At 44.6% G+C, this 22,097-nt stretch overlaps 1 protein-coding gene across 1 annotated transcript in view; it reads left to right on the top strand.

Moving 5' to 3' along the window:
• Positions 1 to 21,938, top strand: part of plcb1 (phospholipase C beta 1) — a 43,950-nt gene extending 22,012 nt beyond the window's left edge. Inside the window, exons 15-32 of the mRNA XM_030379306.1 lie at positions 15 to 70; positions 175 to 271; positions 8,510 to 8,594; positions 10,636 to 10,760; positions 11,371 to 11,525; positions 11,806 to 11,970; positions 13,639 to 13,738; positions 14,188 to 14,292; positions 14,816 to 14,928; positions 15,867 to 16,017; positions 16,504 to 16,557; positions 16,855 to 17,032; positions 17,327 to 17,459; positions 17,838 to 17,914; positions 18,416 to 18,505; positions 18,843 to 18,900; positions 19,030 to 19,116; positions 19,608 to 21,938. Of these exons, the coding sequence (XP_030235166.1) occupies positions 15 to 70; positions 175 to 271; positions 8,510 to 8,594; positions 10,636 to 10,760; positions 11,371 to 11,525; positions 11,806 to 11,970; positions 13,639 to 13,738; positions 14,188 to 14,292; positions 14,816 to 14,928; positions 15,867 to 16,017; positions 16,504 to 16,557; positions 16,855 to 17,032; positions 17,327 to 17,459; positions 17,838 to 17,914; positions 18,416 to 18,505; positions 18,843 to 18,900; positions 19,030 to 19,116; positions 19,608 to 19,760 (1,982 nt within the window). The 3' untranslated portion in view covers positions 19,761 to 21,938. The remainder of the gene's footprint in view (positions 1 to 14; positions 71 to 174; positions 272 to 8,509; positions 8,595 to 10,635; positions 10,761 to 11,370; positions 11,526 to 11,805; positions 11,971 to 13,638; positions 13,739 to 14,187; positions 14,293 to 14,815; positions 14,929 to 15,866; positions 16,018 to 16,503; positions 16,558 to 16,854; positions 17,033 to 17,326; positions 17,460 to 17,837; positions 17,915 to 18,415; positions 18,506 to 18,842; positions 18,901 to 19,029; positions 19,117 to 19,607) is intronic.
• Positions 21,939 to 22,097: the final 159 nt, after the last annotated feature.

The following is a 22,097-nucleotide window of genomic DNA, read 5'->3' as shown; positions in this document are numbered from 1 at the left end:
TTCTTCTTGAACAGAGATAGAGGCCGAGAGTGAGGAAGACGATGAGGATGAAGACGACGAGGGTAAAAAGGTCTGCTGATGCTATCGTTGTCCTTCTTATGGCACTTATGAAGATTCTCCTGATAGTAATGCTCATGAGGATATTGATGCTGTGGTGCCTGGTGTCTCCTGCAGGGGTCAGCAGAGAGAGAGGCGGTGGCCACTGAGGAGATGTCCACCCTGGTCAACTACGTCCAGCCCACCAAGTTCAACTCTTTTGAGGCATCCAAGAGTAGGAAACACAGACTACTACCACTACTATTACTATGGCGACTACTACTACAACTACTACTAATATGACCTCTACTACTACTTCCACTACTGCTACTATTACTACCACTTCTACTACTATGACCTCTACTACTGCTACCACTACTGCTACTACTACTTATACTATTACTACTACCACAACTTCTACTATGACCACTACTACCACTACTGCTTCAACTACTTCTACTACTACTACTACTATGACCTATACTATTACTACCACTACTGCTACTACTACCTCTACTACTACTACTACTACTACTACTACTACCACTACTACTACTACTACTGCTACTACTACTACCACTACTGCTGCTACTACTACCACTACTGCTACAACTACTTCTACTCCTACTATTACTACCACCACTACTATTATGACCACTACTACTACAACTACCACGACTGCTACTACTACTACTATACTACTACTACTTCTACTACTGCTACTATTACTACCACCACTACTACTACTAAAAACCTATTTAAATATTGGCACTGCTTTTCAGTCATTCGTTTTGAATGCTAAAAGATAGGTCTTAGGTCAGCAGAGAGAGAGGCAGTGGCCACTGAGGAGATGTCCACACTGGACATCTCCAGTGTGCAACGCACCAAGTTCAACTCTTGGAACCACAGACAACTACCACTATGGCGACTACTACTATTACCACTACTACTACTATGACCACTACTACTACTAACACTACTGCTACTACTACCACTACTACTATGACCTCTGCTACTACTATTAATACCATTCTACTACTATGACCTCTACTACTTATACGACTACTACTACTACCACCACTTCTACTATGACCACTACTACCACCTCCACCACTTCTACTATGACCACTACTACCACTACTGCTTCTACTACTACTATGACCTATACTAGTGCTACCACTACTTCTTCTTCTACTACTACTACTACTACCACTACTATTACTACCACTACTGCTGCTGCTACTACTACTACTTCTACTCCTACTACTACTTTCACTACTGCTATTACTAATGCCACTACTATGACCACAACTACTACTACCACTACTGCTACTACTTATTCTACTACTGCGAATATTACTGCCACCACTAATACTACTACTAAAAACATATTTAAATATTGGCACTGCTTTTTAGAGTAGTTAGTTGTGAACGCTAAAACATAGGTCTTACATCAAACGTCATACAATAAATTACAATACATCAGTTCACAGCTGCACGCGTATATTGATTTTATTTATTATTATTGACAGTTAGCTGAAGATTATACCATCTGTTTTCTAACTTAAACACAGAAATCAAATTTGTCCCAATGTTTGTTATATGTTAAATTAAGCAAAAAGACGCTCTAATTGGCCGGTTACGAATTCGTTCGCGACACCTCTCTTCTTCGTAGTTTCTTCTATTTGTCTCTAACTCATGCTCAAATCTTTCATCGATCGATGCTTCGGATGTTGTGAATTCAACAGAATATATGATGCATCGTTGCAGCAACATTAAACATGATTCCGATGAGTTCTGCCCGTTCTGCCTCCAAGATGTCTGCGGTAGAGGTGGCTCGGTCGCGACCGAATCAGTTCGAATGAACGAATCTTTAAGACGAACGAACCGAACTGGTTCCTCTCTCTCGTTCGTCTCGTTCGTTCTCAGACTCGACTCCTCTCAGACCCACTAGTCGCTGACTCGCTGCGGTCAAACCAAAACAAACTTGATAATAATAATTAATTTAATAATTAATTTCATTTGAGGGCGCCATTCATAGCACTCAAGGTCACCTTACAGGGCAGTGTTTAAAAAACAAAATCAACAATCATAAAAAACACAAGAACAAGATACATTGAAACAATTTACACAAGTGTGTCAGGATTCTCGTATGGACTGTTGTTTTTGTCTCCCCCTACCTGTTGGAGTGTGATAATTCAGGACTTTGTTTATGTTTGTAGCCATGTGTTGGTCATGTGCCCGGAGTAACGCCCATGTCCTTATTTGGGTAACTTCCTGCCTTTGTTTGTTTCCCTCCAATTTCTCTGTTCACTTGTCTCTCATTTGGTATTGATCGGTGGAGTATTTAAATACTGCCCTTTCTGTTCACTTTGTCAGATCGTCACGGTATATACTGTTTGCTACCTGACTGCCACGTGAGTGAGACTAGCGTGAAGCTCTTTAAAGAGAAGTTATAGTTTACTGTTCTTCCCGGTTTTGAACCCTGCCTGTTTTAGACTAAGTCTTCTGCCTATCGGTTTTGGATCTCTTGCCTGTACCTGTCCGTCTGTATCTGTCTGCCTGCCTGTTTATGAACCCCGCCTGTACCTGGAATCTGATTTGCCTGCTGGACTGTTTGTGAATAAATCCTTTTGATCTGCAATTGATTCCCGTTCTGAGTCGTGACAGTACGATCTGACCAAGATGGAATCAGCAGATCTGAATCAGGTGAAGACTGTGCTGGAGAGGCAAGGAGCACATCTCGGTCGACATTAAGCCCAGTTTGAGACAGTTGAAAGGTCTCTTGACACCGCCCGACCCACCCGGCCCATCTGGTAACCCGTTCCGAGAGCCCCGAATGCCAGCTCCTGCACTTTATGCCGGGGAACCAGGAACATTCAGATCTTTCCTTTCGTAATGTTCGCTGGTGTTCCAGCTGCAGCCCGCCACCTTTCCGTTGGATCAGTCCCGGGTTACATATGTCAGGGGTTCTCAAACTATATGGGGCCGGGGACCCCCCCATAGGGCAGAAATTATTTCAAGGACCCCCTCATAACCGCAACACAAATGTAATCATATAGGCTCATGTCTATTTTTTCTGTTAGATGCTTTTGAACTTTTTTATGCTTCAATCATTCAGTGCTAATACCACAATAGTGTTAAATAAGCATTTTATTGTATTTTGGCATAACTTTACAATATGTAAATAGATTTTACTTTTTTATAAATGTGTGTATAAAAATTTCGCACACACACACACACACACACACACACACACACACACACACACACACACACACACACACACACACACACACACACACACACACACACACACAATACCCAACCCAAACAAAACCAGCAAAAACATGACACGGCAACATTGCCCAATGTTGTCACAATGGACATGGGACAACGGCAGGGGACATGTTTATTTCCAAATGTCTGCAAGGATTGGTTTACAAGAGAGATAGTAAAGTGGTGCAAAACAGTTAAATTATTCACCCACGTAAACACGTTACCTACTGTTACCAATGGTCCATCGTAACAAATCGCCTGCTCGGCATGCCATGCATATATGGATGAAGCTTTGTAGGGGACGCAAAACACAGCTTTGGCAACGCTATTGAACGCTGCTTGGCCGTCATCACGCGTTTGCTGCCGAAAAGTTGAAATATTTCAACTCGAGCAGCATTTGACGCGCCGCAAAATACGTGAACGCGCCTGCAGCGCGGGCAGCCGGGCACGGGCGTGCTGCGCTGCAAATCAAATTGCCGCGCTCAAGCATGCGTTGACAGGTTGACGCAATGTTAACAGAGTTACTATTGGCCGAAAATTAAAGCAGGGGGAGGGCTGAACACAATGCGCCTGTTTAATTGGCTTTTATTTAGTTATTTAGGTGCGGGATGTGAAGGTAAAGCCTGAGGGAGTTTGACGTAATGTAAAAGCCGAGTGTTCATTGGTTTAACGTTACGCCGACGGGAGTAATGACGACCGGCCCAACATTTTTTCCGTAAATACCGGTATGTTTATGTTGCAACAACAAGCTCTTCACGGACCCCCTGGCAACGCGCCGCGGACCCCCGGAGGTCCGGGGACCCCACTTTGAGAACCGAGGGCATATGTCATAACCCTCTTGACGGGCCGTGCAAGAGAGTGGGGAACTGCGGTTTGGGACTCCAACTCCCCAGTCTGTCTCAGCTATCAGGCATTCATAGGTGAGATGAAGGAGGTCTTCGATCGCTCGGTGCATGGGAGAGAGGCCGCCAGAGTGATGTTGCAGATCCGTCAAGGCAAGAGGTCTGCTTCCGACTATGCTATAGACTTCCCCACCCTCGCCAACACCAGTGGCTGGAATTCAGATGCCCAGTATGATGCCTTCCTCTATGGACTCTCTGAGGTCATCAAGGATGAGATCGCCACCCGTGAACTGCCTTCCACCTTTGATGACCTCGTCGAGCTTGCCATCCGAGTGGACAAACGCCTGAAGCAGCGCGCCAGGGAGCGAGAGTTCCGCCCTCCTCCGAGGTCAGCCTCCTCGGAGGTCCCTCTCCCGTCCCTGCCAGTGCCAGCTGACACCAGCGTACCAGAGCCCATGCAAGTGGACCGTACCCATCTGTCTCCGGCCGAGAGACAGAGAAGAAGGGACACCAATTCTTAAATGTATTGTGGTAAACCGGGCCATTACTCCGCCCAATGCCCAGCAAAAGGCAACGCTCACCCGTAGAAGGGGGATTACTGGTGAGCATCACTCCTCTTCATCCCTCTTCTACCATCCGTACCCTTGACCCTGCCACGCTCATTACAGGAGCTCATTCCCACCTCGTGTCCGCACTTATTGACTCGGGAGCTGATGGCAATTTCATGGACACCTCTCTGGCTTCTGAGCTACACCTCGTCCCAGCCCAGCTGAAGACAACCCTGGAGGCAAGAGCACTAACCGGAGTAAGGTTCTCCCAGATAACCCATGTCACGTCCCCGGTGAGTCTACTAATTTCTGGCAATCATCAAGAGAACCTAGTGTTCCATATGTTAGAGTCACCGACTGCTCCCATCGTCCTCGGCCGGCCATGGCTAGTAAAGCACAATCCACATATTGATTGGGCTAATAACACCATCCTAGGCTGGAGCCCATTCCGTCTGAATAACTGTCTTAAGAATGCTTTTACCCCCCTGCCTGCAGTCTCACAAGCCACAAATGATTCCATGGATCTGTCTGATGTACCACCTGAGTACCTGGATCTCAAGGCCGTGTTCAGTAAAGCCTGTGCAACCTCCCTGCCACCACACCGACCCTATGACCTGGCCATCGATCTTCTACCTAGTACATCACATTCTAGGGGCTGTCTCTATTCCTTGTCTCCTCCCGAAATCGCAGCTATGAACAAATCCATCGGTGAATCACTAGCTGCCGGTATCATCCGCCCCTCTTCCTCGCCTGCTGGTGCCGGGTTTTTCTTCGTAGGGAAGAAGGACGTGCCCTGCGTCCTTGTATAGACTATAGGGGCCTAAACAACATCACGGTGAAGAACCGCTACCCTCTGCCTTTGATGTCCTCATCTTTTGAGCTGTTGCAGGGGGCCAAGATTTTCAGCAAGTTGGATCTCCGCAGTGCTTACAATCTGGTCCGAGTAAAGGAGGGGGATGAATGGAAGACTGCATTTAATACTCCTTCAGGTCACTATGAGTATTTAGTCATGCCATTTGGTCTCACCAACTGCCCAGCTGTGTTCCAGGGTCTGATTAATGATGTTCTGAGGGATATGCTGAACAAGTTTGTTTTTGTTTACCTAGATGACATTTACATTTTTTCTCTGTTGGTTTCCCAGCACTCCCAGCATGTTCGTAGGGTCCTGCAGCGCCTTTTGGAAAACCAACTGTTCGTTAAAGCGGAGAAATGTGAATTTCACAAAGAGACTGTTTCCTTCCTGTAGTATGTCATCACAGCAGGAGGGGTCCAGATGGATGGTCCGAAAGTAAAAGCAGTCACCGACTGGGAGCGTCCAACGTCTAGGCGGGAGCTACAAAGATTCCTGGGATTTGCTAACTTCTACCAGCGGTTCATCCGCAACTATGGTTTAGTGGCAGCTCCCCTGACCACAGATGTTGAGGTGAGTGCTATTCTCTCTCAGAAGTCTGGGGCAGATCAGAAGATCCACCCCTGTGCATTCTACTCCCACAAACTCACTCCCACTGAACGCAATTACGACATTGGGGACAGAGAGCTATTGGCAGTAAAATTGGCCCTAGAGGAGTGGCGTCTTAGGCTGGAGGGAGCTAAGGAGCCATTTTTAGTTTGGTGACAAAGTCCGGATGCCCTGGACTTTGTCACAGGTTTGCCACCATCTCACGGTACCACAACAATCCTCGCTATTGTTGACCGCTTTTCCAAATCCGTGCACTTGGTCCCCTTACCCAAGTTACCCTCTGCCTAAGAGACAGCGGACTTACTCGTGCAGCATGTCTTCAGGCTACACGGGCTCCCAGTGGATGTGGTCTCAGACAGAGGTCCCCAGTTCACCTCTAATTTTTGGCGTGCTTTTTGCAGCCTTCTCGGTGCTAAAGTCAGTCTGTCCTCAGGTTTTCATCCCCAGTAAAACGGCCAGTCGGAGCGAGCCAACCAGCAGATGGAGACAGCATTGCGGTGTCTGACGTCACAGGACCCTACAGCCTGGAGCCTTCAGCTGCCATGGGTGGAGTACTCCATGAACTCCTTGCCATCTATTTAAATTGGTCTGTCACTGTTTCAGTGCTGCCTCGGCTACCAGCCTCCATTGTTCCCGGCCCAGGAGGTGGAGGTTGGGGTTCCCTCAGCACAGACATTCATCCAATGCTGTCGCAGAACGTGGAGGCGGACCCGGGCCGCCATTCTTCGCACACAGACCAGAACGAAGAGTCAGGCAGACCGTCGCCGCATCAAGGCTCCCCATTACACCCAGGGGCAGTGGGTGTGGCTTTCCACGCATGACCTTCCTCTGAAGGTGACTTCCCCAAAATTGAATCCACGCTTCATCGGCCTCTACTCCAGGGTGGTCAATCCCTCTGCAGTTCGCTTGAACCTCCCTCCTGCCCTCCGCCGCATCCACCCCACCTTCCATGTGTCCCGTGTCAAGCCCTTCCGGTGTAGGCGTCTGGGTCCCAACCCCGACCCCAAACCCCCACCACCCCCCAGACTCGTTGATGGGTCTGAGGTCTACAAAGTTCGCCGCCTGCTCGACGTCCGCCGTCGGGGTCGGGGCCACCAGCACCTGGTGGACTGGGAGGGCTACGGCCCCGAAGAGAGGAGCTGGGTCTCTGCCCGGAACAACCCATCGCTCATCAAAGACTTTCACCGTCAGCACCCTGCTCCTTCCACGGTCAACGCCAGGAGGCATTGGTAGAGGAGGGGGTACTGTCAGGATTCTCTCCCTACCTGTTGGAGTGTGATAATTCTGGACTTTGTTTATGTTTGTAGCCATGTGTTGGTCATGTGCCCGGAGTAACACCCATGTCCTTATTTAAGCAACTTCCTGCCTTTATTTGTTTCCCTCCATTTTCTCTGTTCACCTGTCTCTCATTTGGTATTGATTGGTGGAGTATTTAAACACTACCCTTTCTGTTCACTTTGTCAGATCGTCACGGTATGTACTGTTTGCTACCTGACTGCCACGTGAGTGAGACTAGCGTGAAGCTCTTTAAAGAGAAGTTATAGTTTACTGTTCTTCCCGGTTTGGAACCCGGCCTGTTTTGGACTAAGTCTTCTGCCTATCGGTTTTGGTTCTCTTGCCAGTACCTGTCCGTCTGTATCTGTCTGCCTGCCTGCCTGTTTACGAACCCCGCCTGTACCTGGAATCTGATTTGCCTGCTGGACTGTTTGTGAATACATCCTTTTGATCTGCAATTGATTCCTGTTCTGAGTCGTGACAAAGTGGGGTGAAATGGGTGGTAAATTATCATTTAAATCCACTAACAACATATGTGTAATCCAGGGCATATAAAGACTGGGACCAGAAAATAATTACTTTCAATCGAGAGAAAGTAATTATTATATATATTATATTATTTCTGGTCCCAGCCTTTAGTTTGACCGTTTATTGTGAAATTGTTCAGTTAAATGCTGGAGAGAAAACACAATGAGAATGACTACATGTCTCGTATGTGACGTCAGGCTCCTTGCGACTGGCGTGTACAAGACCGACAATCGCCCCATCGGCATAACGGAAACTATCCACATGCCCCGACTTATCATGGTTTTCACCTCTTTCGATGCTTTTATCCTCACCTTGGAAAAAAGCTGTGAAATGGAGCAGCACTACTGCAACTACTACAACTACTTCTACCACTACCACTACTAGTGATACTACTACTACTACTACTTCTACTACTACACAGGTCTACCACAGCATGACCAGTCATTTGACCTGCCACACTACTATATTTCTGACAACATTGACCCTCTAAACTCTTGATTGTGTGTGTGTGTGTGTGTGTGTGCGCGCGTGTGTGTGTCCAGAGGCTGGCAGGTCTTTCCAGATGTCGTCCTTTGTAGAGACCAAAGCACTGGAGCACCTCACCAAGTCCCCTGTGGAGTTTGTGGAGTATCCTTCACATCACCATAGCAACGACACACCACTTCAGCATGGCGACGACACACCACATCCCAGCAGCCCTCTTCTGCATTTAAATAAATATTCTCAACGATAATCCTTCGAAATCCACACATACATGAATCAAAGCTTATAAAGATAAATATCCCTATAACACGGAACGAAAACATGTCAATAACACAGTATGGTGAATTATGTCTACAGAGTCCAACACAAGACTACACTTTGTTGCTAAAAGGTAATATTATGCTCCTCCTTGAGCCTCCCGAAATTTCTTTATACTTTGTTGCTCATACTTAATATTACTCTTCTCCTTGAGCCTCCCGAAATGACTTGCGATATTGATATCCCCTCTCCCCCCTGCCGACTGTTTTAGTTGTTTTATTTTTCTAATGTTTTGTTTGTCGGTTATATGTGACTGTAGGCTACTGCAGCCTTTCTTGGCCAGGTCACTTGAGAAGGAGATGTTTAATCTCAATTATGCAGTCATTGATTGACGAGAGAAATAACCCTTAAGGAAAAAGCTATCTTGAACCAGAGGTCCTTTCCCTAATGGGACGGTAACACCTACCCGAGGGGAGGAGCTCAAAGACCTTTGCCGGATGAGACTTATCAGCAGAAATTTGACCTGCCCTCTTCCTGACCCTGGCCTCTTGCAGGTCACTGATTGAGATTGAGACTGCCCCTGTCGAGTCAGCCTTTCTGCTGTGAGCACGATACGTTGCAGCCTGTTATTTGCATTGACGGATGCTGAGGCATACCACACTGAGATGGACGAAGTCAGATAGTTTTCAACAGTGGCTCTGTAAAACCTGGACCGAACAGAGCTGGAGACGTTCAGTTTCCGTAGCTGCCTCAGGAAAACATTCCACTGTGCGTGCTCTTAATGGTGGAGGAGGTGTGTGAAAAAGAGTTTCCTTGATGCACAATGTTGTTGGTAAAAAGCATATTTTTACTTAAAACAAACTAGCACAGCAGTCGATTCACTTGTACAACTCAAGCCTCCCTCCAGTCTAGAACTCTGGCCCTCTTCAGGAGCACCAGAATGGGTGTGGCTCAATTAACCTATGAGCAACAGTTGCCACTATTACAGGGCTAACAGCCAGACAGGAACATCTGCATCTTTTAAAATATGGTTTAACACAGTGAAGATGCCATTCACATTTTCGCAAGGTGTTTTCCTTCCATTTCAGGAAAACACCTGAAACATCTCAAGCAAACTCCCCAAGGGTTCATTTTGAAGCAAACTGAGACCATCTCTTCGGCTGGTTCTCGGACTGGTTGTTTGGTCCACTCCTGAGTTTGATAGTTTGTATTTAACAAACTCAAGTAGCTGTAATGTTATAGCTGTAATAGCTGGAATGTTGCAGGGGGCTACCGTGTCCTTCTACATGAGCTTGCACAGCACATTGGCAGCCTGGAGACCAGACCGATCTGCAGCTCATGTTTGATTTGCTTTGGCGTATGCGTTACGCCAAAACCCCTTCAAGATTGATTTCCAGCGGACCTGCCAATCACAGCATCTATCTAATATGGGGGGGCTTGATACAATGTACAGAGGAGCACCCTATGTGTGCTGTTGAGGCATATACATAAACAACCAAGATGACTGATGTTGATTATATGGCGGCTTCTGGTTGGTCTATCCAATGGTGTCCAGAGACCTTCTGGTCTGTGTCTGTTGAGTACAGCCCTTGACAAATTGAAAGAGGTTCGAGGCGCATCTGAGAATTGGTCCTGTGGTGTCAGACGAGCAAAACACCAGACCAGACATCATTGGTTAATTAATTACAGTAAATATGATGAAAGATAACACAACAGGAATTGCAATCACCTGTTCGGACATTTGAGGTGATAACAAAAAATATACCCCCAAAATAAAACTAATAAACACCTTTTTTTTAGCTTATTTAATCTCGGAAAACACATTGAGGGGAAAAAAAACCTCCTTTAAACTTAGGCTGAAGGTTTCTTTTGTTCTTCTTTTTTTTGTGCTGAAGTATCTCATGCCTTAACCCAATCTCTTGACCAGATACAATAAATCCCAGCTGAGTCGTATATACCCTAAGGGGACGCGAGTGGACTCCTCTAACTTCATGCCTCAACTCTTCTGGAACGCCGGCTGTCAGCTGGTGGCGCTCAACTACCAAACGATAGGTGAGAGTTTAACCTCTGAACTCTTTCTCTGTCCAAACTCCCTGCTGTTGTCCAAACTGCTCCCAGAATACGTGATGCCAAGTTTCTTTAGGAGCTGGTGACCTAAAATAAATGTTTCATATTTATATGACAGATAAAATTGCATGACACCAGGTTGTAGGGTGTTAGTTTCATGTTTTTGTTTCCATTTATTTATGTCAGTGCCGTTCTTTTTGGAAATTTCTGTCTGTAAATATGTAAATATGCGCAGAAATTAAGAAGGGAAGAATCTCTGTATCAAATATATTATTTAAGAAATGATATTGCACGACACTGATCATGTTATTAAAATTGGATAAATGTGTCTCTCAATGCAGTTAAGTGTAAAGTGGATGAAATGGGACAAGGCTTTCAAACCCCCTCATTTCGCCCTTGTCTACAAGAGCAGACCCACTGCACCAACTTCACAGATCAGAGTCCAGCCTTTGCTCTTAAAGACGTTCCCTGATTACCTCAACCATCACTGTTTCCTCTAAAAGAGACTAGATTGCATATCTTATCCTGAAACAGCATTCTTACCTTATCATCTGTACTTTTAAACAATATGGCTTGCTTCCTCTACCGGTTCCAGACCTTTCCACACAGCTGAATCTCTTCATGTATGAGTACAATGGCCGCAGCGGGTACAGGCTGAAGCCCGAGTTCATGAGAAGGCCGGACAAACACTTTGACCCTTTCACAGAGAACACAGTCGACGGCATTGTCGCCAACACTCTTTCTGTCAAGGTAATATCCTTCTTGTTCTTTCTCTAGCACATGTGGAGTGCTGTGATGATTATGCAACAAGGCCTTTGCAATTAATACCAAAAAAACTGCCATTGTTATTTTGAGTTCTGCCGAGTTTATATCACATCCTTTCCTGTATTCATATAGCATCATTCAAATGTTGATAAGATAACTTTAATACTGGGACAAAGTTGACATTAGATTCAAAGAAATATAAAACACAAAGGTATGGTTGGTAAAAATGGAAAAAAAAATAGTATTTATTTATTTAATGTGTCAGGTGATCTCAGGCCAGTTCCTTACCGAGCGCAGAGTGGGTGTGTATGTTGAGGTGGAGATGTTCGGACTTCCTGTTGACACCAGGAGAAAAGCACTGAGGACCAAAACCTCTCAGAACAACGCCATCAACCCTGTGTGGGACGAGGAGGCAGTGGTCTTCAAAAAGGTGAGATAGACAGAGGTATGAGAGAAGGTGAGAAAGACAGAGGTATGAGAGAAGGTGAGATAGACAGAGGTATGAGAGAAGGTGAGAAAGACAGAGGTATGAGAGAAGGTGAGATAGACAGAGGTATGAGAGAAGGTGAGACAGACAGAGGTATGAGAGAACGTGAGACAGACAGAGGTATGAGAGAAGGTGAGATAGACAGAGGTATGAGAGAACGTGAGACAGACAGAGGTATGAGAGAAGGTGAGATAGACAGAGGTATGAGAGAAGGTGAGACAGACAGAGGTATGAGAAAAGGTGAGATAGACAGGAAGGAAGGAAGGAAGGAAGGAAGAAAGGCAGGAAGGAAGGAAGGCGGGCAGAAAGATAATAGCAAGGAAGGAAGGAAGGAAGAAAGGCAGGATTGAAGGAAGGCAGGCAGGCAGGCAGGAAGGAAGGAAGGAAGGAAGGAAGGAAGGAAGGAAGGAAGGAAGGAAGGAAGGAAGGGCAGGAAGGAAGGAAGGAAGGAAGGAAGGAAGGAAGGAAGGAAGGAAGGAAGGAAGGAAGGAAGGAAGGAAGGAAAGAAGCAAGCAAGGAATGTAGCCAGGAAGGAAGGAAGGGAGGAAGGCAGGCAGGCAGGCAGGCAGGCAGGCAGGCAGGCAGTCAGGCAGGCAGGCAGGCAGGCAGGAAGGAAGGAAGGAAGGAAGGAAGGAAGGAAGGAAGGAAGGAAGGAAGAAAGGAATGAAGGAAGGAAGGAAGGAAGGAAGGAAGGAAGGAAGGAAGGAAGGAAGGAAGGAAGGAAGGAAGGAAGGAAGGAAGGCGGGCAGAAAAGGTAATAGGAAGGAAGGAAGGAAGGAAGAAAGGCAGTATTGAAGGAAGGCAGGAAGGAAAGAAATCGTACTATTATAATTTCAAGCCTGTCGGACAATATATGTCGGACAGTATGCATGTGCCAAGCAGCCTGCAGCTCACACACACACACAGTACGCACACACGCACGCACGCACACACATACTGCACGAACGCATGCACGCACGCAGACACATACATACACACACACACACACACCACTCGGTGGAAATGCACCATTACATAGGCCTACAAGCTAACATACACAGAAATGTATTATTACTCTCCTCCTTGAGCCTCCCGAAAAGTCTCGCAATATTGATATCCATATCCCCCCCTCCCCCTACCGACTGTTTTATTTTTCTAATGTTTTGTGTGAAGGCTATGTGTGACTGTAGGTCAATCTTGCCTGTCTTGGCTAGGACACCTCAAATGCTCACACTATAAGGAGAAAATCATTATGCTTGCATCATAACGTAAGGAGAGAATTATTATTCTTTTCATTATGTAATAGGTGAACCAAAATGTAACATTATAGGCAAAATGTTATTATATTGTGCGCTCAGTAATTTGTTGCATTATTGACTGGGGTACTAGTGGTTGAGCGTGCGCAACACTGCACGGAAACTCTTGTCCCAATAAATTCCAGATTTACCAAGGCTGCTGCAAATAAATAAGGTTTTTGCGGAAACACACAGTTTAGTTGGTTGATTAGTCGGTTTGTTCGTTGCTTAGTTAGTTTGTTAGTAAGTTATTTATTGAATTAGTCAGTCTGCCTGATTGTTTTGGTTGTTGGTTAGTAGGTCAGTTTGGTTGTTTCCTCACGTTGATCTTTTACAGGTGATTCTTCCTACCCTGGCCTCGCTGAGAATCGCTGCTTTTGAAGAGGGAGGAAAGTTCATCGGTCATCGCATCATTCCAGTGTCTGCCATACGACCAGGTGTGCTCCATCTCAGGGAAAGAGTTACTACGACAAATGCCTTATACAGTTCAGAACAAAACCTTTGGAAAAAATTTACTGAAAGCTTTAAAGGGTAAAGAAACTGTATTTAACTGGAATATGGAGATATGTATTTATAAAATAGAAACATTGCTTTTATTGACACCTATTTATACCCCTCACATCTTATCTTTTGTAGAAATGTATTTTTGTTAGATGCAAGTCAATCAATCTGCCATCAATGGCAGATTGATTGTAGCCAGAGCTCTAGCCTTGACTCTGAGTCACAATCCAATACTCACCATTGGTACCAACAGGTCCTGAATCCAATTTGAATCCAATCAATTAGCCCCAATACATTACAAATGTATGATCAAAACTTGAGCAAGTATTTGTAACATTTTATTTAACTTGCAACTTGAATAGAGTTTTTGTTATTTGTACTTCAGGTTATCGCTACATCGGTCTGAGGAACGAGAGGAACCAGAACCTGATTCTGCCCGCTGTGTTTGTGCAGCTAGAGGTTAAGGATTATGTACCGGACACTTTTGCAGGTATAAGGCTCCAATACATACAGATTCACAGACACACGAATAGACGCACGCTGACACACCCATTCATGTGTGCAGATGCATCTATCACACATACATCCACACAGCCCCCTGTACACATGCATATCAACATCGAAATGCACTTTAATGTTAAACTTTTGCAAATTTTAATTGTAATTGTGCATAATTTGTGCATCACTTGTTCAAACTCGCACACAACGTCTAACTGATCACTGTTTTGATTGTTTTTTTATTTTTATTTATTTCTTATTGCTTATGTTTATTTATTTTTTTATTTTTTTATTTATTTTTTATTTTTTTCCACAATGTCTTGCTTTTTAAAAAATGTATGATGACTATATGCTCTGTAAGGTGACCTTGGGTGTCTTGAAAGGCGCCTCTAAATTAAATGTATTATTATTTATTATTATTATAATATATTGTGATAGTTTCTGATATGTCATGCTGTCATCAGCTCAGTACCAGCTGTGTGTCACATCCTAGTGTTATTCTTCACACTGGGCAGATGTGATCGAGGCGCTGTCCAACCCCATCCGCTACGTCAACCTGCTGGAGCAGCGGTCCAAGGCGCTGGCTGCCCTGACCCAGGAGGACGGAGAGGAGGAGGCCCACACTGAGGTGTGAACCATGCTCCTCTTCCCTCTAATTAAGGAGAGGAAGAGGCCTTCACTGAGGTCTGCCCAAACCATGTTCCCCCCCATTACTTAAGGACAGGAGGAGGCCCACACTGAGGTCTGAACCATGTTCCCACCAATTATTTAAGGAGAGGAAGAGGCCCACACTGAGGTCTGTCTGAACCATGTTCCTCTACTTAAGGAGAGGAGGAGGCCCTGAACGATGTTCCTCGATGCCCTCTACTTAAGGGGAAACACAAAGAGCTGAAGTGCACTGATCAAATGAAGGGATATCTCAAGAAGTAAAGGTTGTTCAATTGTCAACCTTTTTTCTAACTCCTCATCCTCATCTTCAGACCGCTTATCGGAGGTCAGGTCGTGGGGGCAGCAGCTCGAGCATGGGACCCCAGACTTCCTTTTCCCGGGCCACATTGACCAGCTCTGAAGGGGGGGAGCCTCACGGGTTCTCAGGCCAGTGTTGAGATATATTCTCTCCACCTAGTCCTGGGTCTTCCCCGAGGTCTCCTCTCCACTGGTCGTGCCTCCTTTTTAACTTTTTCATTTATTTATTTATATTTTAACATAAGTACTAGTAAGTGGTGTTTTATGAGATACTATGAAACCTTCTCAAGCTGAAGACTGTATCCACTAATATAATTGCAATACATCACAAATACATCAATGTGGTCCTTCAATAAGTTGATATTTAGCATGTTCAAGAAAAGTAAAGGTAAAAAGAGTACAAATTGTGATGATGTAACTTATATGCCGTTCAATCTGGGGATATTGTAGGTAAGGATGGAGTGAACCATTCAACAGACTTTAAGAGAGTGGTTCACTCCATCCTTAAAGTTTACTCAAACAAACACATTGCAAACAGGTCAGGTTGTATTTAATTCTTTGAAGCTTATCTTAATGTCTAAAGCCCTATTTCCTATTCAGGAGGAGGCTGAGAGCTCTTTAGACCGGAAGAACGACCCAGGGCCAATCCCCGTAGAGAACGGTCTTAGCCCCGCCCCTGGGCCAACCAGCCAAACGCAAATCACCACGACACCAAAGGCAACCGCAGCCAATCAGCAGGCAGCAGCCACAGGTAACACATTCTGCTCCAGTGGCAATCCTCCAACACCAAATTAAAGAAATACAGAACAAATACATACACTGTCTGCTACCACTTATAGGAATACCACATAGCATGGGTTTAATGCAACACAAAGCCAGGGAATCGAACCAGAAGCTCTTGATTCCCCTTCAATTCCACTCAAACCCCCGTTGACTCAGAATCAGCTCATGTCCTTCAGCACCACGGCCAGAGCCTCTTATGGCTCTCTTCCAGCAGGGGGCAGCCTTCAGCTGCCTTTCAATTCAAACTCAGCTTCAAACCTCCGTAAATGTCCTTCCAGAATTCCTCCTTTTCTAGTTATTCTAACTCCTATTCCTTCTATTCTAACTCCTCCTCCTCCTCATCCTCCTCCTCCTCCTCCTCCTCCTCCTCCCCCCTTCTATTCCTAAATATTCTACTCCTATTTAACTATTTTCCGTGATCTTGTGATGTTGTCTTCCATTGGTGTTCCAACAGAAGCGGCCAAGCCCGCGGCCAAAACAGAAGATCTGGTGCTCAGTGTTCTGATAGGTTAGTCATACAAATGACCACATTAATACCATAAGTCAAATTGACCAGAGGGCTAGTCTCCTCGATATTCGGACATCTGCATGTGAGATTGCTTTAATATTTTGTAAGAAGCGACCCCTTTGACTCTTATACCGCGTGCCTGCACATTTGTAAGTTAAATCATGTTATATAAATATAATCAATAAACAGTCTGCCAGAGCACCCAACTCTTTAATCAATACGCTGAACATTCTGACGGCCAGCCGTATCAGCAGAGGGCCAGATTCATAGGCCTTCACTGAGTGACCCTGTCCCCAGACCTCCCGCTGTGTTCGCTGGAGAGCCTGCAGCAGCTCAAGGGCTACCAGAAGGAACAGAGGCGACAGTTCAAGGAGCTCAAAGAGCTGGTGAGACGGCACCAGAAGAAGACCTCTGAGCTCATCAGAGACCTCAACAACCGCCACAAGAAGACCGCGCGACAGCACAGCAAGAACAGGCACAGGGAGAGCGCTTGCGTGTGTGTGCGTGTGTGTGCGTGTGTGTGCGTGTGTGTGTTTGTGCGTGAATGTGCATGAATGTGTGTGCGTTTGGGAATGTGCCTGTTTTTGCATGCGTCTGTGCATGCGTGTGTTTGTGGAGGCGTTAATGCGTCTGCGTGTTTTTGTGTGCGTATGCAAATGCATCTGTGCTCGCATGTGTCTGTGCGTGCTAGTGTGTATGCGTGCATATGCATGCTTGTGTAGGTGTGTGTGTGTTAATGTGTGTGTGTGTGTGTGTGTGTGTTTCTAAGGAGTGAGTCTGCAGAAGGCGAGCGGGAGGAGGAGCTGCAGCAGCTGAAGGAGGAGCAGCACAAGCATCTCCTGGCTCTGAGACAGGAGCAGTACTTCAGTCAGAAATACCTGCAGAGGGAACACATCAAAACGGTGGGCCTCCCACACAGCCACATCACCACACTGCTGCTTCTGCTTCTTCCATGTTTGGAACACCAATGAACCTTATATTACCCTTGCAACTACACACTATCACTGCAACAAACCAAATACAACCTCTAATGGCGTTAGTCAACTACACACTAAAACTGAAACAAACCAAATACATTCTCTAATGACTTTAGTCAATTACCCTATCACACCAAAACACTAAATACAATCTCTAACAAAGTCAGTCAATCCACCCAACTGCTGCCCCATTGTTGTCACTGTTTTGGACCTGGACTATATTGTAAACTGGTTGTGAGGGTGTAACGAACATATAGCTGAATGTTCTAGCGTTCCTGTCTCAGGGTCCTCCTTGTCTTACAGCTGACCGAGCGACTCACCGGCCTGGCGGAGGAGAATCACAACACTCAGATGAAGAAACTCAAAGACATCTGTGATAAGTGAGCCAGTTCATACATATGAGATTAGAGTACGATTTTATTTATATTAGGGCTTACATATCGTGACGTCACATCTCAATGACCGTCGGCATTTTGAAAGTATAGTAGCACTAAAATGTTAACGTTACTAATAGCGTTTTGGTCATTGTTTAGTGATTAACATAGGATACACGTTTTGATTGATACGGTATATTTACATTTATTCAGGACTTTACATTACTACTCTCTTGAATACTAAATCGTGGGCTATCGCCAACAAAAAATCCCATGATGCAATCTGATGTCCAAGCCCTATAAACCTACTCCCGTTCTGGGTATTGGGCATTTCGTTTAGGTACAGTGACTGTTAACCCATTTGGATCAACAAACTGACGCAATGCTCAAAGTCAGCTTAAACACATTTAATAACCCAGAACAGACCAGCATGGACGGCAGAAGACATTGGAGTCCTACCTTCATTGTGATGTGAGCTCCGCTCACTGTATTCTACTCTCTGGACAGGGAAAAGAAAGAGTTGAAGAAGCAAATGGATCGGAGGAGAACAGACAAGATCAATCAGGCCAAGACCAAAGAGAAACATCTGGCAGAAGAGTAAGCTCTGCTGTCCCATATATTCAAACCATCCTTCTCTTTCCTGTACACATCATTACCCACCCCTTTATGGACCCTATCCATTACTAACACCTTGAGCCATAGACAAATACGTCTTACCACCACATATCATTCCCATAACATACCATGCAATACTTAATACTAAAACATATAGGGTTATTCAATGATGCATCTTTCAAACTGTCTACTGAGCAACGACACATAGTATTACAGAACACTGAGGTCTAGCAGTTAACTTCATGAGACCCACCTGTGTTTGGCCCTATGAGAGCTCCTTTCTGATGAAGGCCTACTGTCCTTGTGCTTCTGTATGAAGGGAGAAGATTGAGATCAATAAGTCCTACGTCACCGAAGTGGTTCAGAACATCAAGCGGGTGAGAGAGGAGGACTCAGTCTGTTATCTGCTAGCATGTCTTCCAACTTGGTACCCATCAAGCAATACTTCCTATAGGGTATCACTCTCTATGCCTGTGTCACTTCCCTGTCTGTCTGTCTGTCTGAAGCTGGAGGAAACCCAAGCCAAGCGTCAGGACCAGATGGGGGAGCAGAACGAGCAGCTCCTTCAGGAGATAATGGAGCAGAAACCTACGGTACACACGCACGCACAAACTCCATGTACACGCACACACACACACACACACACACACACACACACACACACACACACACACACACACACACACACACACACACACACACACACACACACACACACACACACACACACACACACACACACACACACACTCGTACAAACTCCATGTACACACACACAGGGACATACTCCCATGTACAATCACACACAAACTCCATGTACACACACACACACACACACACACACACACACACACATACAAACTCCATGTACAATCACACTCAGCACATGCACACAATGTAACAGCTGGGTGAGCAGCAGGGGAAAAAGGACTCAGTAGATAAAAAAACAACAGGAACTGTGAATATCGTTAGGAAAATGCAGGGATGCTTGATGCAAAGAACCAAGACAAACTGGCACACACTGGGAAACACACTGACGGGATGTGACACCCAAAAGCTCACGTGTGCACTTTTTCAACCCCAGCTCCTGGGAGCCGTGGATGCTGACTTTCAGGAAAAGTTCCAGATGTTACCGGGGGAGATCGAGGACTTCCTGCTGGACAGGAAGTTGGCCCGCGGTCACAGCAAGTCCCGCTCCTCAACCCCACATGATCCTCTCTCAGAGGAAGACGGATGATATATGAAAGAGAGAGAGAGAGAGAGAGAGAGAGAGAGAGAGAGAGAGAGAGAGAGAGAGAGAGAGAGAGAGAGAGAGAGAGAGAGAGAGAGAGAGAGAGAGAGAGAGAGAGAGCAGACAAAGGGAAGATGGAGAAACATCATATGAGATGGTCTATATATTTTTCATATATACATATATTTCTATAAATATCAATGCTCTTTAACTCTAAGGATTGCAACTCTGAGCATTTTCAAGGCCTTGATATTCTGATCAAATCCCCAAAGCTTGTCGCATGCATGATATAGGATCAATCTTTCTTTAGATCTATCTATCTACCCATCCATCTATCTATTGATCTATCTATCTCTCTTTATCTCTCTCCATACATAAGTGAACATATTGTTATTGTTAAGGTCTTTTATTGGTTCTGACTGAAGACCAAACTGTATCCGTGTACATCTTTGGGTTACGTGGATTCTAATCCAGCCCATTACTGGAACTAAATCACCCAAAGTAAGTCAAATCCAAAGGCATTTCAGTTTGTGGGTCTGTGTGTTTTCTGGGCTCACAGCGAATACATTCGAGCAACGATTATATCCACATATCTTTTTAAGGCTCATGCTTTTTCTTTCTATGTATTTCATGTTTTAAAATGCCTACTTTATGCGCCAAAACATCCATTCTACAGCCCTTGTCCTCCGCTTATAATCAATAACCAGAATCAGCTCCACCAGTAAGAGGGAAGGTTGAGGCTGCAGTCGAAAAACAATGCTTGAAGAACAACGACAAGCTGGTCCAGCATCTCAGCGGGAACCTGTCAAATCTGTAAAATCGACAGTATGAAATCAAAATGACACATGCTTATGAACCAGCTGATGTTAACACAATTCATTTCTGAATGGTTCCAATAACATTGACCAGCAAGGTCATTTAACTATATTTATGAATGATTGGCTTTCTGAACAGTATATCAACTGTACATTATGTAAACCAATGCATTTGGTTTGGGGTAAAGCAGCATGGTTTTATGAGGGTTAGGATAATATGTTTAAATGTGTGTGCGATGGTGTGTATTCCCCAGTCCAATGTCTGTTTGAGATGTACAGATTGTTGAAAACATGTTTTCACATCTGACGACATGTGTTTGAGAACATGCTTCCAAAGCAATGATCAAATGCACCTGATGGATGGATTAGTGCTTGTTGGTGAAACCAAAACTGTTTTGTATGCTTTGTAAATCTGGCTTTTGTAGGGAAAATACATTATAGCTTAGTTTTGATCAACCAAAGTCCCAAAGAACTGACTAATATGCTCTTATTTTACAAGTAAATATTACTTGCTTGCTTGAGAATGGAAAATACACCAAAAGACTGTTAAAAGGTTTAAAGTAATAATATTCCAATCGGCCCCAGCATGTGCATGTGGGTATGTGTTATTTATTATTATTATTATTTTTATCTATTTCAATCTGCACTATGTACGGTTACATTAGCATCCTCTAGTTGCTCAAGGTGTAGCTACTACAGTTATTATTATGCTATATTATCACCAAGAGTCCCTGGATAGATCGACTCATGGTTGGTTAGGGTTTGAGAAAAGTAAAAGATATTTTTTTGATGGAGCAAATGGCTGATTTAGTGTGTGCATGTTTAAGAGTACAATGCTGGTGGGGGACCATGAATCAATTGGGTAACCATAAAACCAAATACAATGGAGAAATCGACTATACGAGTTTTTGTAAGAACATTGCTAGTACCGTGTTTTTCAAACATTTTCTCAAATTCTGTGGACTTTCTAGCATTGTCTCCACCTAGTCAACAAGATATCATGTTGTTGTCGAATGGGCATTTTGTAAGAACCTAACACATTCTTCTGTGGAACATTGTAGATCATTCTAGACTGGATATCCAGACTCATTTCTACAATATTTTGTAATAATGTAAGGTCCAATGATGTATTTAAAGCTGTATGTGATGCATTATAAATAAAGTCAGTTTGTAAATACCACATTTAAAGAAACACCTATAGCTCCCCCGTGTGTTGCTAACTGATGTCAAATACAGTGGCTGATAATCTCCAGCGATACGCCTTGTAAAACCCACACCTACCAACTGAAACTGAGCATGCTTTACTGTTTATTTCATGTTTTATTTAAAGTTTATTTACTGGATGCTGTTTTGAATTAAACACATTTAATGCAAATATGATGATTTATTCTGGTTTCAGTGGACCTATGATACACATACCTATCATATAATATAATATTATTATTATGAGCCATGGAAGAATGAAATGGAGATCAGATGGTTTAGGAGAGGTAGAGCTATCGTGTCTGCTAGAGACACGATAGCTCTA

This window comes from Gadus morhua, chromosome 15 (genome assembly GCF_902167405.1).
Source record: "Gadus morhua chromosome 15, gadMor3.0, whole genome shotgun sequence".
NCBI lineage: Eukaryota > Metazoa > Chordata > Actinopteri > Gadiformes > Gadidae > Gadus > Gadus morhua.
Note: the sequence above shows the minus strand (reverse complement) of the source record. Positions and strands in the feature narration are given on the sequence as shown.